This window comes from Pogoniulus pusillus, chromosome 1, assembly GCF_015220805.1.
Source record: "Pogoniulus pusillus isolate bPogPus1 chromosome 1, bPogPus1.pri, whole genome shotgun sequence".
Classification (NCBI taxonomy): Eukaryota; Metazoa; Chordata; class Aves; order Piciformes; family Lybiidae; genus Pogoniulus; species Pogoniulus pusillus.
The window spans coordinates 8767053-8783791 of record NC_087264.1 but is presented as its reverse complement, the minus strand read 5'-3'; the positions used below and the strand labels follow the sequence as shown (position 1 = coordinate 8783791).

The 16739-nt window shown below is 42.6% G+C and overlaps 1 protein-coding gene across 2 annotated transcripts; it reads left to right on the top strand.

The window, feature by feature from the left end:
* The first annotated feature begins 796 nt into the window (after nt 1–796).
* Nucleotides 797–13316, top strand: CLBA1 (clathrin binding box of aftiphilin containing 1). Of its 2 annotated transcripts, none has more exons than XM_064161863.1 (6): nt 797–921; nt 2175–2831; nt 7156–7304; nt 8610–8739; nt 10024–10137; nt 12546–13316. In XM_064161863.1, exons 2-6 carry the CDS (start codon nt 2397–2399, stop codon nt 12708–12710), a joined length of 993 nt encoding a protein of 330 aa, XP_064017933.1. In that variant the 5' UTR covers nt 797–921; nt 2175–2396; the 3' UTR covers nt 12711–13316. The 2 variants fall into 2 exon arrangements, with proteins under 2 accessions (XP_064017933.1, XP_064018016.1); XM_064161946.1 differs by lacking the exon at nt 797–921 and adding an exon at nt 1665–2018.
* Nucleotides 13317–16739: the final 3423 nt, after the last annotated feature.

Genomic DNA, 16739 nt, shown 5'->3' with positions numbered 1-16739 from the left:
AGTGGATGAAGTCTCAGCCTCAGAGGAGGCAGGACGGACTAACACTTCATGGGGCAAAAGGAGATCCTGAGATACTGCTGCTGGTTAATTCCTACCATTTTTATCATGAGGTTGTATTAACAGGTGGATTGATTCTCAAGGTTTTTTTAACGCCCCTGTTTTGGAATTTTGCATGTACGTGAGGGTTTTAGCTGCTTTCAGATTAAATGCAAAGGACCATCACCATCAAACTGCACACCTCTAGCCTGCCAGACCACAGACAAGAATAACAGAATCACAGAATCAGCCAGCTTGGAAGAGACCTCCAAGATGATCCAGTCCAACCTAGCATGCAGCCCTGTCCAGTCACTAGACCATAGCACTTAGTGCCTCATCCAGGCTTTGCTTGAAGCAGGAGCAGGAAAAATCACGACTTAAAAATCAGTTTCTTCCTACAGGGCAAGAGGTGACTTGTGGCTCTAACCCAAGGGAGATGCAAGTGAAAAGAACCGCAGTGACCGGGGCCAGGGACAAGGCTGGAGAAGCAGGGAAGCACTTATCACACCAGAGAAAGGGAAGAGAATGCGGGCTCCATCACGGCCACAGTCGGGATTGGGTACGAGACGGCTGAGGAAGAGCCGAGGCTCCTCTGCCTCTTGCTGCTCCCCGAGGTGAGGCAGAGGCCTGGCAGGAGAAGGAGACCTATGGCTCCCGTTCCCTAGAAGGCCTCTTGTGCCCGCCCCGAGGCGGCAGCATCCCGACCGAGCGCCTCAGTAAGCTCGAACAGCTGCGCTCCGCTCTGCCCGAGCCGCCCCCTCCCTCCCAGCCCGGCCACGGCCTGCCCGCTCCGCCCCGGCACACCTAGGCCCCGCCCCGGGGACATGCCGGCTGGGCTGGGCCCGGGTGCCGGCCGGGCTGCGGTGGCAGGGTCTCGGATGGGCGGTAAGGCTGTTTCCTCAGGGGTGGTGGGCCCCTCGCTGCCCGGTGGCTCAGCCCCGCGGCCGCCGTGCCGGCTGCTCTGCCCGTCCCGCCCCCGCAGCAGGGGGCAGCTGAGGCACGGCTGCGGCCCTCCGCTCCTGGGGGACCGTGAGGCGAGGCGGCTCGCCAGGTGTCCCCCGCACACCCTGCCAACCCGCCTGCCTTCTCCCCGGGAGCGTGGCTCCCTGCGGCGGGCAGGTGCCGGCGCTCAGAACGGGGTCGCTCGGTCACCGCCAGGGGCTCGGGCTGGGCGGGCCCGGCGGTGGAAAACGCGGCGGTGGAGGAGCCTATTCCCCCGGGTCTCCAGCGGACTGGGGACTTGGCGGCCGGCGGCTGCCCGCCGAGGCTTCCTCTCTCCTACTTTGCCCGGGGCTGAGGAGCAGCCCCTGGATTCCTTCCGACCCACCTGAGTCCCGTGGCGGTTGCGGGGTGGGCGAGAGTGAAGCCGCTCCTCCTCGTGGTCCGTTCCCGGCCGGTCCTGTGAGACCTGAGCGGTGAACTTCGGGGACGAGCCCCAGACAAACGAAACACCGAAATTGGCACCACCTGTGCAGCACCGAAAACACCTAACAGCGGCCAGTCCTTCAGGAGTGGTTTTCCTAAAGCTCCTAACCTGCCCCCCGAAACTGCTTGCCAGCTGGGAAAAGTGCTTGAGAAGATGTAACTGATCTGAACTGCTAAATGCACTATTACCTGTATAGTTTACAGACGGCAAATTGAACTCATTAAATCTGTCTTAATTGCTTCAGTAGTTGAAAGCACTCTTTTCACAGGCTTGAAGGGCCAATTCCCGAGTTGCTGCAGGTCACATTCACCCCTGCAGTAATCCCTCGCACAGAGAGCGCCCGGGCGAACAAAACCAGCACTGTTTCAGCATGCATGGGATGGATGAAATAGCGATAGGAAAGATGTGATATATGTGGGATATCGTCTGTAGTTATTTTGGGTTGTCTCCTGCCTACTCAAATCAGAGCTCAATTAAGTATCCAGCAACTTGTGCTGCGTATTTTCTGAACGTTGTTCATGACGAGTTTGATTCTGGTGCGGGCAGGTAGTTCAGGGTAAGTATGAAATAATTTTGCCTGCAGACGTTTTCAGTTGTATAATACTGGAATGTGTTTGTTTTAAACTGAGCGTTTTTTTTTTCTCTTGCCTTATCTTTATTTCTATACAGCTCTTATCACAGAAGTATTTATTTGTAATTCTTTCCCTTTCAGGCTAATATCTTGCACAGAAAGTGAGACTCAATAACATGCACATGCTGACTACTGGAGGAGAGGCTGAAGGACATCCTGTTTTGACTTAGGCCTGTTATTCTTTGGTGTGAAATGAAGAATTTGATTCTATTTTGGAAATACTCGGATTTCTAATGCAACTGAACTTCAGTAGCCTTTTTTTGCTGTACAGAGTTCAACAAATGATTTTTTTCCTTAACAGAGATGCAGAAGCTGTCACTAGTAGAAAGTTTCACTGATACAGACACGTTGCACCAGATGTCTCAAAAAGACCTAGCAGTTGAAGTAGGTTGTATGTCTCTTGATAAAAGCGACTGTAACTGGAATGAAAAGACAAATAATGAAATTATTAATCTAGAAATAGTGCAGCAAAACCTCCCCATGTTGAATAACAAAGGGGGAAGTTCTGAGGGATTTTCTGGCAGCAGTTATAGCACCTCAGAACCCAGCAGTTCCTGGGGTGATTTTGAAGGCTTCAGGGAGTCCTTAGACAAATCAGAGAAGTTCAGTCATGATCTTGAAGTTTCAGCGAAGTCAACAAGAACTTGTAAAGTTGATTTGGACTTGAGCAGAGGACACTGTATCACTGATCCATCTCAAGGGAACAGAATACAGAAGACTTCGAGCTCCCTAAACGAGGTATGTGTTAATAGTAAACCAAAGACCAGAAATGAAGCACTTGTGTTACTGATTCCTGTGTCTCAAGATTTGTATCTGAACATCCTCTTTATAGAGGAGAACAATGTACAGGGAAAGAAGCTGTCAAGTTAGTATGCAGTTAACTTGAGTGGAACAAAAGCATCTTCTTTACAGTGTTTGACCTGTTGTCCTGCTGGAGAGCTTTGATGAATGTAATGGGCTGCTTTGCTTCTGGATACTAGGAATAAGTAAGCACGTAGAAAGGATGAACCTTGCCCTGAAGCACATGCAGTTTAAAAGCTGGACAAGAATGAGCATAGGAAACAGAAAATCAGGGAAGGTGGGTAACAAACAGGGTGGGAAAAATTTCTTTGAGTTGCCTGCAAGTTTGTTGAAGTAAACCAACACAATAGTGAGTTAGAAATTGGAGAAAACAATTCTGCTCTCCAGCACTCTCTCTGGAATTTTAGACTGTGGGTGGAAATTAATGACACACACAGAAAATTAATAGAAAAAAATATAATCAATTTTTTAGCATAGTATGTTACATTCAGGTTGTAACCAGGTGGAGGTTGGTCTCTTCTCCCAGGCAACCAGCAATAGAACAAGGGGACACAGTCCCAAGTTGTGCCAAGGGGAGGTCTAGGCTGGATGTTAGGAGGAAGTTCTTCCCAGAGGGAGTGATTTGCCGTTGGAATGGGCTGCCCAGGGAGCTTGTGGAGTCACCGTCCCTGAAGGTGCCCAAGAAAATCCTGGATGAGGCACTTAGTGCCATGGCCTAGTTGGACTGGATGATCTTGGAGTTCTCTTCCAACCTGGTTGATTCTATGATTCTGTGATTTATTTAGATTCTACCAATGTGTAATGTAATGTGGCCTTATCAGCACAACAAAAGCTCCAGGTTAAGAGGTATACCTTAGAATCACAGAACTGTTTTGTTTGGAAGAGACCTTTAAGATCATCAAATCCAACTGTTAAATCATCATGCCCAGCCATTAACCTCATTGCAATTAATGTGTTTCCTTGTTTACCAAACATGCATCTCCAAAGTGAAGCAAAGTAACAAAAAGAAAAGAACATTGTACAAATAGAAACCAAAACATTCTCATTCTAACTAATTTTATCTGAAATTAAAACAGTTTTGAAAAGATAGATATCAGATAAGACTTCTGTGAGGTTAATGAGATTCAGTAATAGCTTTATTGTTTTTAGTCTATTGGATGAATTTTAGTATGGGTAGGGGAGTGGAAGATTATCTGAAGGCAGGCCTTTTGTCCTTGCCTGGGAGCTTCACCTGTTGCAGGAATGTTACTAGGGAAAGCACAAAGATGCATGTGGGATAAGCTGTCCAGCAGTGACAGAGAGAAAATCACAATTTACCTGGTTATTGGTGTGCATAAAGAAAGAATTTAAATTGCTTGTAATGCTGGAAATTGGGGCCAAGAAGTCTTATGCTGAAGAGAGAGAGTATATCATGACTGGAGCTGAAATAGAATATAGCAGATTGTTTGGTTTCTTTCCAAACCCAGTAGATTTTATTCTTACTGAGGCCTTTATTTTTGCCATTATTAAGGACAAAAGGGATTGTTCAGTATGAGGTAAATAAGTTAACCATAATTAGACTTAAAAGTGGTCTCTTTTTTGTCTCAGGGTAGAGAAACAGCTGCAGAGCTGTTGGAGATTTTTTTGCATGTGGAATAAATGTGTAGCTTGTCTTTCATCCTTGTGCTTTTTGCATTGTTTGTTTGAGATCAGAAACTCTTCGGGTTGTCTCTTTGTCCTGTGTATGGTCAATAGAAAAGAAATCCAGGTAGATTGGAAGGGACCTCTAGAGATCATCTGAGGTCAGAGGCCTGACTTTCAATATCTAGTACTTCAGTTAATTAAATTATGTGAGTCTGGAGTAGAATAGTGTATTTTAAGATAAATAATCCCTAGTTTCCTTGCAGTAGATGGGTGTTTTGCCTACACGATTGGATAACTTTAAGAATTTTTTGTGTGTTCTTCAAACATCAGCATTTGTGAGAGGGACTGGTGCACTTGCTTCAGCACAGGAGTGTTCTGATATAATAGGATACAGAGGATTTGGTCAAAAAGCACGGATGTGAAATTCATGCGTTCGTGTTTTTATAAGCAGTACAAAGCTACAAGGTAAATGGGAATGTACCCAAAATTGTTTCAGAAAACACCAACTGAAGCAGAGAGTATTAAAGGTAATTAAAAAACAGACAAACAAACAAACAAAAAAGCAAAAAAAAAAAAAAAAAAAAAAAAACACCCTTGCAGTTTTTTTCTGGCTTGGCTGAACTGTAAGCCAGTGATCTGCATGTGTGTCACAATAACATCACAGGCTCTAACAAGTTGTTACAGCTGAGGCAGAGTAGTGCTTCCCCTCAACACAACTTCTGTGGTTGCAATTTCTGCTCCAAAGCCAAGGGCAGCTGTCTAACACTTTCCTTAGCTCCCATTCCGTTTAGGTTTTGGTGTGTACTTAGAAGTGTTTTGCTTTCCCTTGGCTGTGACCCTCCCTTTAACAAGCATGCTTTCCCAGAATTGTTCTTCTTGGACACCTTTCTCCTCCATATAGTATCCCTGGTTGGAGTTAAGCCTACTGAAATAAGTTACAAATTGATTTGAAGTATTATGACACTTTTTGCAAGACTCAAATTTTTATCTAGCAGTCCTGAATGTTCCAGCAGTTGTCCTTCAGAGCAGGCAGTTTAACAAGGCAAGGGTGGGATAAATTGTATTTCTAGATCCTGTTGATTTGGCCCACTCATTAGATTAAATCCATACTCCCTGCACTTGTGTTTAGTATAAGGAAACTGTGGCAATACCTCAATTTATGTCAGCTATTTGAACTACAGTTAAATGGCACTGCCAAAATATGCAGTATGCACACCTAGGTTTATGGAGTATCCGTACCTATGTTTTTCAAGTTGAATTGTTGATTGCTAGGAAAGAAAACTAACTACTTTCATTCTTGAGCTTTCACAGAATAGTGCTGTTCCTGGATAGCAGTCCCTCTGCAGGGTGTTGTAGTCAAGTAATTGCTTTGATTTAGAAACTTGCAGTAATTCCTTCCTTGAAGGAATAAAAGGACAATGCTACTGGACCAGGTGGCATGAAAACATCCCTTGGGATAGAGTATAAATTAGGCACGTTTTATCTTGTATATGTATCAGTCTGTAGGTAACCTTGTTACTTCTCGTAGGCCTGTTTGGATCACTGATGTTCAGTTCTCCAAACCTCCTCCTCCTACTACTGCTGGAGGGACAAGTATGTAAACCTGGCTCTATTTTTAACAAAGGCTGGAAGAAGTTTGGTGCAAATGCAAGGAAATAGAGACATGTCCCAGCAGCCTTAAACAGTGCAAGATTTTTTTTGTAACTATAGCCTTTAGTAGTTATTTTGCATTTGGCTGAATCAGGTGTGTTCCAATACTAAGTTAGCAAAAGGAACTTTTGATTTGCTGTGTGCATCAGTTTTGACTTGGACTGAATTAGCTCAGCAGGAGGAGTCTTGAGTGCTAATAGGGCAAACCAGTCTATAACTTAGTAGCTGGGAAGCTAAAGTTCATCAGAAAGTCTTGGCCTCTTGCTTTGCCTCTTTTAATTCTAGGTAGTCAACTCTGGGCCCAGATCCTCTCTGCCATTAATATTAATACAGATTTTAAACCAATCAATAATAGTATGTTAGTTTGAGCCTAGCTGGGATATTTTAGTGAGAGGAATTAGATTATAGGCAGTGAAAAGGAAATAATGGTGATGTCTACTGCACTCATAGGCTTGCTGAGATGTGTAAAAACAAGAACACAAACATAGATAACAGAGTTGCTCTCTGGCTTTGGCTGCCTCCCCTTCTCTCTCTAACCTGCTGTCTGTGTAACTAATCCATCTGCTTCCTAACCCTCCCTGGCTGATTCTCCAGCCTTGAATGCAAGGCAAAGTCTGGGATAAGGGAGAGGGGTGGAAAGGAGGTGGAAGGGTGGTTGGGAGCCCCTCCGGAGTGAGGACTCTGGTTTCTGGGAGGGTGCTGTGTTTCTGTATTACCTTTTCAACTTGTATGTTTCTATCTATATCTGTATATATTGTAAATATCTGCTTGTATATTGTGCTAAGCTGTAAATAAAAAGCTTCATCCTTTAATTTTCCAGCTCAGCTGAGTCTCATCTGGGTGATTTTCTTAAGTGTGAGGGGGTGGGTAACACCCAAACCATCACAAATAGTTTCTAGAACGTTACAGTTTTTGGACTAGGTACTTTGTGAACTCTGGGGATGGCCTGTAATTTATTACATATGTAATAAAACTTTGCTTTTTCTAGGCAAATCACAACTATGAGGATATATTTAAGATGGGCTTTCCAGAAGTCTTTGTATCACAGTCCAGAGAGGGCATAAGAAGCTTAGATCAAGTACTTGATACAAATAATGAAGATGTTGGGATTCCTGAACTTATGAAGAATCAACTTTGGTAATGAGTTTAGATAAGTAGCTTTTAAAAAAAAATAAGTTTTTCATCCATTATACTTTTTATTTAATAGTTTAAAATTCAGTGGTACTTGCAGGTGACCATAAAGATTTTAATCACTGTGGTCTTCAGCATATAGATCTTGCCAATTTTGTATTTTCTTAGAGGAAGTGGATTGTGTTTTAGCCATTGGCAAACAAGGAAGAGAATATATCAAAATTACAAATTCCTACTTAGGGTTTTTCCTGCTGTTGCTGTGCCTTCTTATGACTAAGCCTCCGGAATGCCAGAACACCCAGCAGGCAGCCTGTTCTTCCTGTTTGCTTCTCCTTTCTTTGCAATGCATTGGACTTATTTCTTCATCATCTGAAGCAGGAGCATGGCTGCTGCTTCTGCTGACAACCCCTTGACTCTTCCCCCTCCCCCACCCTCCACCCGGTGGTAACTTCTCATGTTTAACCAGATGTGCTTCAAAACCAGTGGTCCATTTGGCTTCTTTCCTGGAATTATGTTAACAGGAGTTAGTATCGTTAACTTAGCTTTCTCTTAAGACAGCTGTAAGACTTTTGTTACATGTTTTTGATGGATCAGCAGCTTCTGAGCAGTGATGTCATTACTAAGCAGTCTTGTAGTTATTTTTGCATACATCTGACTGAGGGTTTGTATCTCAAAAGCTGGGTCAGTCTGTACTTGGGAAATGTAAGAATCACAAGAAATAAAAGGAAACATTTAATGTGGGCGTCCTGTTGGCAAGTTCCTTGTATATGCATTACATTTTAAGCAGCCTCAAACTGGTGGAGAAATATCTGTAAACAGGACTGCTGTGTTACAGCTGAGTACTAACTGCAGACAAAAAAGCTCTGATCTGCTGCGGTGAGTAACTGAGATCAGTAGTTACTGCATCCTGTACTAAACCAAAAGCAACTGAATTTATGTAGGATGAGTGCAATGTAAGAACCCAAAGTACAATGTAGAGGCAGCATCTTAATTCTCACTGTTTCGGTAGCATGTGCCTTTAATTTGTTTTGTAGTGCAGAGCAGATGCAGGACACCCACCTGAGCAGCAGACTGCTGCAGTTCTGGCTGCAGAGAAGCTCTGGCTGATAGGGAAGGAGAAAGATTTGAGAGAGGCAGAAAATGGAAGGTGGTTGATTATTGATCGATGAATGTAGAAAACATTCTAAGGAGGTTGCTTGTTAGATCAAGGTGGGATAATATAGGACTGTATGTAGTAAAAATAAGTAAGATATGCATGTTCACTGGAAGTTTTGTACCCCTTGTAACCTCAAATTGTACTTTCTTTCTTAGCATTGATTCAGGAAACATATGGAGAATACTTAGAGACTTTGATAATACCCCCAGCTTAAAATATCCCCGGAGTAAATCTCATTGCCAAGAAACCCTCTTGAGTGTACTTGGAATAGAAGCAAATCAAAAGGTAATTGAACAACGGTTTGCTAGTATGCCAGCATAAACACTTGGTTATCAATCTGTTCTGTGAGCTATATGTGCAGATACGTGAGGATCTAGATCTGGGTGAGTCATGAGGTTTTTTACAGAGAGCCTTTCAAAATGATAGTCTGCTCTTTTCTCATCATTATGTGGAAGTAACTATGAAATGGTGCAGAATCATATTTTGATCATCTTCCCATTGAAGTCTACACCTGTGTAGTACCCTATTAGATGGCACATTCAGCTTAAGTACAGGTATAGAATTAACTTTCAGATGTGTCTATGGTAAGATGGCTTTCCTTTTATTTTTTTGCTCAGAGCATGAGAAAATTGCTAGCTTGTAATATCCTTCCATTAAGTGAAAATCAAATTTAAACCATAGAGGCTGTTAAAGTAATTACTGGTTGTTTTTTTCTGTGTTGGAACTGAAAGTGTGTTTCACTTCCCTTTTCCTCAGATTATTCTATCTCTTTTTGCAAGGCTTGATGGAGAGTATGTTTTAAATCTAATCGAGACCAAACCATTGGTATTGGAAGATCTGGACAGGAGATATCTTTTTAATCTTTTGTTCTGAGAAGATAAGGGTATCAGAAATGGTTTAACATTCAACCTGGCTGTTTAGTTGGGATGAGCTAGTCACACATAGTTTTTGGAAGTAATAGTTTGAATCAGTAATTTGGTTTCAGAAGGATGGAGTAGTGTTAGTGTGTATACTGCGTTCTGTTTTGATTTTATAGATGTATTGGACCTTTCATGCAAGGTGTATACAAACAGAACAACAGTGATGAAAGTATAGGACCTATTTTGCACTTCAAAGTCACTTTTAAAACTGTCATGTCATAGGAGAGAATGGGAGACATTCCTCCAACATAGCTGAACTCAGTTTCTGTTCCCTTCTTGCCCATAGATGTATCAGCATTAAATCAATGCCCAGGCATCTTAAACTTAAGTCATTCCTTCTTTTGTGTTACTGGAAGATTGTATTGCCTTTAACAGTACTAATGAAGATGTATTTCTCACCTGTTGCAGTGTTGGTTAAGGCTAATTTTAGTTGGAAAATGTGGTTTGGTTTTTTTTAATTAATTCAAGTCACAATCTTCTGTGTAGAATGAGTTTTGGCATTAAATTGTTTTAGTGCAAAGGGGGAACACGATAAATTACAGCTTCAGAAAGTAAAAATTAGTGGTTATTGTTATTTGAGGGAAACTTCACTTCATGCTTTGTGATCAGAAAGAAATTCATACAGAAAATGTAAATTCTGTTTTATTAGGACTTTTCAGAGAGTCAGGATAACATTCTTGAGCAATCAAATGTTAAAGATAACGAGGACTTCAGATTTGATGGATTCAATATTAATGACTGCCAAGCACTGATCCAGACCAAGGTAAGAACTGCTCTGAAAGTAAGCACTTCAGAGAACCACGGAGTGTATGGTTCCTCTGTGCTGTAGCCAGCTGTTATAGCCTATGTTCTAATGTAATTGTTTGGTCCTGATACAATTGTTTGCATGTGAAGTTGATTTTGGCTCTTTGAAACCTAGCTGACAGCTTTAGAAGAGGTACAATATAATGTACCAAATGCAAAGCAACAACTCATCATATACTCTAGACTTTAGGCCAAATTACTTAGTGGTTGAGAGAGGACATCAATGTATGTGATGACAAAGGAAGGTGAGTCTGTCTGTAGAAGGATCAACACATTAATCACTGGGAATGATGACTGTAATTCACTCCTAAAATATGTGGGAAGGCAGACATTAGAAGCAAAGCCTGTAGAGAAGAGATTGCATTCCAACTTGCATTTCAGACGCTTGGAATGATTCACATTTGGTTTATTCTCAAGGAGAAAAGAGGCTCTACTTAAAGAAAGCAGGATTGATGTTACACTGACAGTGAATTAGGAACATGACTGCTTTTAAACTGTTACAAAACACACAGAGAAGTGAAACTGAAATACTTCGTTGTAAGTGCATGTGTATCTTCGGTTGAGCAGGCCATAATAAACACTGCTTCTTGCTTGCTAAAGCAATGCAAGTTGGAGGGAAGATTCTGTCAATCTCCATTGCTTTGAAAAAAAAAACAGTCATGTTCTGCTTTTAATGAAGTATTTTGGGTGCATATTTTTAACCCTTAGTGGAGGATAAATGTGAAGAACTTTTGCCACTGTGGAATTGCATACTTTGAGATGCATTTTGATTGCTCTATTTCATTTACTGCACTGTACAATGAAGATACATAACAATTCTGGGAATCTTGTACTGTGCTAGTTTGAGCCTATGTGGGATATTTTAGTGAGAGGAATTAGATTAGAGGCAGTGAAAAGGAAACAGTGGTGATGTCTACTGCACTCATAGGCTTGCTGAGGTATATAAAAACAAGAACACAAACAGATAAGAGAGTTGCTCTCTGGCTTTGGCTGCCTCCTTTATCTCTCTAACCTGCTGTCTAACTAATCTATCACTTCCTAACCCCCCTGGCTGATCCTCCAGACTCAGCTTGAATGTAAGGGATAAGGTAGAGGGGTGGAAAGGTGGTTAGGAGCCCCTCCTGAGGACTCTGGTTTCTGGGAGGGCTGTTGTGTTTCTGTGTTACCTTTTTAATTTGTCTATTTCTGTCTCTAGCTGTATATATTGTAAATACCTGCTTGTATATTGTGCTAAGCTGTAAATATAAAGCTTCATTCTTAAATTTCCAGCCACTGAGTCTCATCTGGGTGATTTTCTTAAGTGTGGGGGGAGTGAGTAGCACCCAAACCATCACATGCACCTAAGAGATGGTGTGATGGTTTGGGCTCTTACCCGCCCTCCCCCCACTTTTGGAATTGCCCCAGTTAACTCAGATGGCCTCTGGGAATATAAATGAAGCTATTTATTTTACAGCAGCAAGTATACAAGCAGCTATTTACAGTATATACAGTTATAGACAGAAATATACAAAGGATAAACAATACAGAAGCACAACTCCCCTCCCAGAAACCTGAGTCCCCAGGAGGGGCTCTCAAAGCACCCCAACACCTCCCCTTGCTCTCTCAACCTTACCCCAGTTCTCAGAAAGAAGAGAGGTGCAGCCAAGAGGTTAGGGAGCAAGGTTAATGGGAGCAAGGTTAATGAGATGTGACTAGGTCTGAAGGCAAAGGCAGAATGAAAGACAAAATGGAGAATGTTTTACTTCTTCTTCCCAGAACTCTCAGTGGGACTGTAAGAGAAGTTGACACAATTGTTTACTTTTTTCACTGCCCATTATCTAGTTCTTTTACCAAAACATTCTAGCTTGCTTCAAACTAGCACAGATGGTTAGGTGGAGAATTCAGAGAGAAAAACAAAAGAAACTTTCCACTCCTTCAATCCTGCCTTCTTCAGTGAGCACTTGAGGGTAGGATCACAGTAGCTGAAATGTCCTTGGAACTGCATAAAATGCAGAGACAAAGTTTAGGTAAAGAAGAAGTAGTTCACAGTAGGTCGACTAAAAGGAATCATGATAAAAAGTTAAGGTAAATGAACAGTATTTTTCTGAGGCAGCCTCTAAAGGGCAAGAAGAAGCCCTGTGTCTTGGTGTCTCAAAGTAAAGCTCACTAGGAAACTTAGGGTGGCTTTTCTAATGTTAAGTTAAATGGCTTAGTGGGATGTTTTGCAGTTACCTTCTGAGTTATGTCCTGCCTTTTTTTTTTTTTAGCATTTTTTTTCTTATGCTCATTTTGGTTTTATAAAAACTAGACTGAAAGATGCAAAGTGATTAATTCACTGTAGGACAAAACAAACCCCAAACCAACCATTGCTTTTCTTTTTCCACTCAGCTTTCTGTATCACCGGATTCCAGAAATGGTCTTTTCACCCGTAAACTCTTTTTGAAAGCCACATCATCTGATGGAAACAGGCACTGTGTAACAATCCCAAGGAAGAAGCACATTTTCACCACACACAACTTAAAAATGAAATTTTTCAGTAGTGATGTTTGTTGAACCAGATGCCCTCTTTAATTTTGTTTTTCTTTTTGAGCTGCCTACAATTTACCTTCATTTTGTTACTGGCTTGGTGCTATAGACTACATATGTTCTTTAGGAAAGTGATGGTTGCTGTATGTGAGGTACCTAAAGCCACATTATTAGAAGATATTTATCTTACTTAGTTGTGAAGTCAAATGTGTCATTTTGTCCTACTTGGTTTTACTGCAGGGTCATGCTTCTTACAGTAAATCCATCTGCAATCACACTTTAGAGTCCACTCTGCTGGACTACTCTCCTGAACTACTGACCTTGCAGGCCTTAATGCCTCTTTGATCAAAAACCTTGTTTCTCTACCAAAGTCCAAACACACCTTGAGTGTGTTGTGAAGTGTGCCTTGCTACCATCTCTCGTCCAGTTTGGATCAGGTGAGATCTGCCAATGTTGAGCATAATGTGAGGAGCTCCTACATCTGATGGCTTTCCTTGGGCTTTAGGAAAAGAAAAGTGTTTTAACTCCTCTCTGATGAAGCCTACCGTGATGAAGTGGGTAGAGTTGGTTGCTCATTTTGTCCTGGCATTGGTTCTTGACTGAAATAAATCACCTCTCTGAAGCTGATTTTAACAGGACTTCTTGGATTCATTTGGCTACCAAACACTTAAAGCAGGCATAACCATGCCTGTTGAAGCCTAACAGCATTGTGGTTCAGGAATGGCACTGATGGTGCTGTGAATTGCTGCGCTTGATGTATACTAATGTATTCTATTATACTATGTTGTGTAGTAATTATTGACTGTGGTGCCCATCTCCCTGTGTGCCTGACTACCAGAGGGGATGCACTTCACTGCCATTTATACAACCCATGATGCTTTCTTGCCAACTGGAACAGTTTAATTTATTCATCAGCAGTAACTTTTATCCAAGTTACTAATCCGTTTACTGCTTTGCCCACTCTGAATGTGAGATTTTTGATAGAGCTTTTGCTATATGTGTTAAAAGCAGGGAACAAGCTTAAATGTCCCAAAACTAAATCAGTGAATGATTTAAAGATGTGCCTGTCCTGCTCTTAGAATTAAAACGACTACAAAGCACTGTCAGGTTCCAGCCCTTAATCTAGTAAACTGTTCAGCAGTGAAATTACAATTGTTATAGTAAGTTCTAACTTCAGTAATGATTATGACACCTCAGTGCTATTAAGCAGAGGATGAACTGTGTAGTAGTAGATGGTAATGGGCCATTTGGAAAAGTGCTGTTTGACAGTGGCTCAACAACTTCCCTGAAAGTCCTGAAGCATCAGACTGAAAACTCGACGTGGATGCAAGAGCAGGGTTAACTTAACACTGGATTTGAGTTATTTTTCCATTTCCTTTGTAAGTCTTTCAGAGCACTTAAATATGTATTAAATAGGATGTAGCCATAAACTCGCAGAATAGTAAACTGCTAATAAATGATGGATAGTTGAGGTGGGTAATGAATATTTTTTACATGAGTTATTAAAGTCCCATTTCTATGCTTTCAGACAAGCAGGGCACTGCAGAAGGGCTTGGGGTTGGGGGGTGGGGGGGATATTTGTACCATGTGTAGCACTGGCTGGTGCACCAGAGCCCAAAGGCCATCTTTCCTTCTGGGCTTTTGAGTTTGCCTTTGCTTTTGCTAATTCTGGATGAATGTTTTCCTGTTAGCACTGGAGAAGAGTAAATACATCATCTTTCCCTCATAGTAACAGGTTTTAGAGGCATGTCCAAGGTATGGATTGGGAAAAAAGGTTTCAGCCCTTTGTGATTCAGTGGGGAAAATAATGACTGAGGTTCTAAAGGTGATGGGCTCCAAATTTCAGGCCTTTCTCTTTTGGACAGATTCTTAGGGGCACCTGAGCACTTACTGCCTGTGAACAGGGGCTGTGCAAGATAACTGAGACTTTCTGACTTCTGCCTCCAGCCTGGGAAGAACAAGTTCATCCCTTCAGAGAAGTTAACTAGCAGGTTTGAAACAATGAAGCAATCCGATTTGGCTTCTTGGTTGTGCAGTCTTGGCAGTCCTCCAGCCCTTGCCAGAATTTGGACACAATCTGCCTACGTTTGGGGGTACTCACAAGAGAAAATTGCACTCATTCTCTCAACTGACTGGAACGTGCTCAGTCAGACAACCCAAATATTAGCTGATGTTTTTCAGCGTGTTGCATGCTATAAAGTGGCCTTGTCTTCTGTTGTTATGCTGGGAAATGAGGGGCGCCGGAAACCCTTCCGGGGTGTTTTGCACAAATACAGGCTCTTCATTTCCTTTAGTCCTCTCCTTGTTCCTGCCTTCCCCAGCACCCAGCCACAGGTGCCAGCCACTGCTACACGCCCTCTCAGAAAGCACAGCCCCTACTGAGGAGGAGCAGGTGTTTGTGCTGTGGAAATGGGGCACAGAGGAAATAAAACTTTCTCTCTTAGTACGTTTTAAGCTACCACGTCATCATTTCTCATTGCAGGCGTGAGCTCTCAGCTGTGAAATACTGACTTCTGATAAACTAAACATGTTACTGTAGTCTTTATTTGCAGAAAGCAAATACCACAGACTTTTGACATTTGTTTAGGATTTCGAAAAGGTGAAAACTACAGCAAGGGTTTTAGACACCAGAGCTAGACAGAAATGCCTTTTTTTTCCACCTTAGATTAGGGTGATAATATACCCATAGAACAAAGTTTTAAGAAGTTCAACTTGGCAATGTAATTACTGAGGTGTTTTCTGGGTAGAAAGTTAGAAGGGCTGGTCAGTCTGGAGAAGAGGAGGCTGCGAGGTGACCTTCTTGTGGTCTTCAAGTATCTGAAAGAGGCCTACAAAAAAGCTGTGGGGGGAGGGGGGGGTGGTGGGTGGGACGGGACTTTTTAGGCTATGAGGGAGGGACAGGACTAGGGGGAACGGAGCAAAACTGGAGGTGAGGAGATTCAGCCTGGATGCGAGGAGGAAGCTGTTCAGCATGAGAGTGGTGAGAGCCTGGAAAGACAACCAGAGCCTGGGCTGCATCAGGAGAAGTGTGGCCAGCAGATCGAGGGAGGTGATTCTCCCCCTCTACTCCACTCTGCTGAGATCCCACCTGGAGTACTGCATCCAGTTCTAGAGCTCTATTACAAGAGGGATGTGGAGATGCTGGAGTGTGTCCAGAGAAGGGCCACGAGGAGGATCGGAGGGCTGGAGAAGGGGAAGCTCTGAGGTGACCTTCTTGTGGCCTTCCACTGTCTGAAGGGGGCCTACAAAAAAGCTGGGGAGGGACTTTTTCGTCTATCAGGTAGTGCCAGGACTAGGGGGAATGGGGCAAAGCTGGAGGTGGGGAGGTTCAGCCCGGACATGAGGAGGAAGTTGTTCATTATGAGAGTGGTGAGAGCCTGGAATGGGTTTCCCAGGGAGGTGTTTAAGGCCAGCCTGCTCTAGTGTAGGGTGTCCCTGCTCATGGCAGGGAGGTTGGAACTAGATGATCCTTGTGGTCGCATCCAACCCTGACTGATTCTATGAACACAGTGAACAGATATGTGAGACTGAAAACATTTCAGTGCAGTTTCTGGCCAAAGGTGTAATGCAGGTAAAATTTCAGGGAACTTATTTCAAGAAACAATCCTTAAAATTGAGCAGAGGAGGAAGGCAAATTTTTGGGAAGCTTTGTTTTAGAAACAGCATAGTGCTAGTATGTCCAACTTACTTTTGAAATTGCCAATGGTATATAGATTTTTTTTTTTCTTTAAACCACCAAACCAAAAAGAGGAATCCCAGACCCTCTGATGCTTTACCAGCATTCCATAAGCCCACCAGTGGGCTTATGGAGAAAAATAATAGGTTTGTTTTTTAAAGAGCAGGGTCTTTACAGGATTTTAAAGCACTCTGATCTTTTGAATAGCAAAGATCAGTTTTAATCTTCGAGGTCTCTTCCAACCAGGTTGATTCTATGATTAGATGTTGTGCTAAACGATTTGGTTTAGTCAAGGACTTGTCAGTGTGAAACTAATGACTGGACTCAATCTTGAAGGTCTTTTCCAGTCTAAGAAATTCTGTGATTCTGCAGTAGTGCTC

Excerpts from the sequence above, each read along its gene's own strand:
- CLBA1 (XM_064161863.1), top strand. The coding sequence starts at position 2,397 with ATGCAGAAGCTGTCACTAGTAGAAAGTTTCACTGATACAGACACGTTG. Across the intron at positions 7,305-8,609 it reads CTTATGAAGAATCAACTTTG|CATTGATTCAGGAAACATAT; the intron begins GTAATGAGTTTA and ends TTTCTTTCTTAG. Across the intron at positions 10,138-12,545 it reads AAGCACTGATCCAGACCAAG|CTTTCTGTATCACCGGATTC; the intron begins GTAAGAACTGCT and ends TTTTCCACTCAG.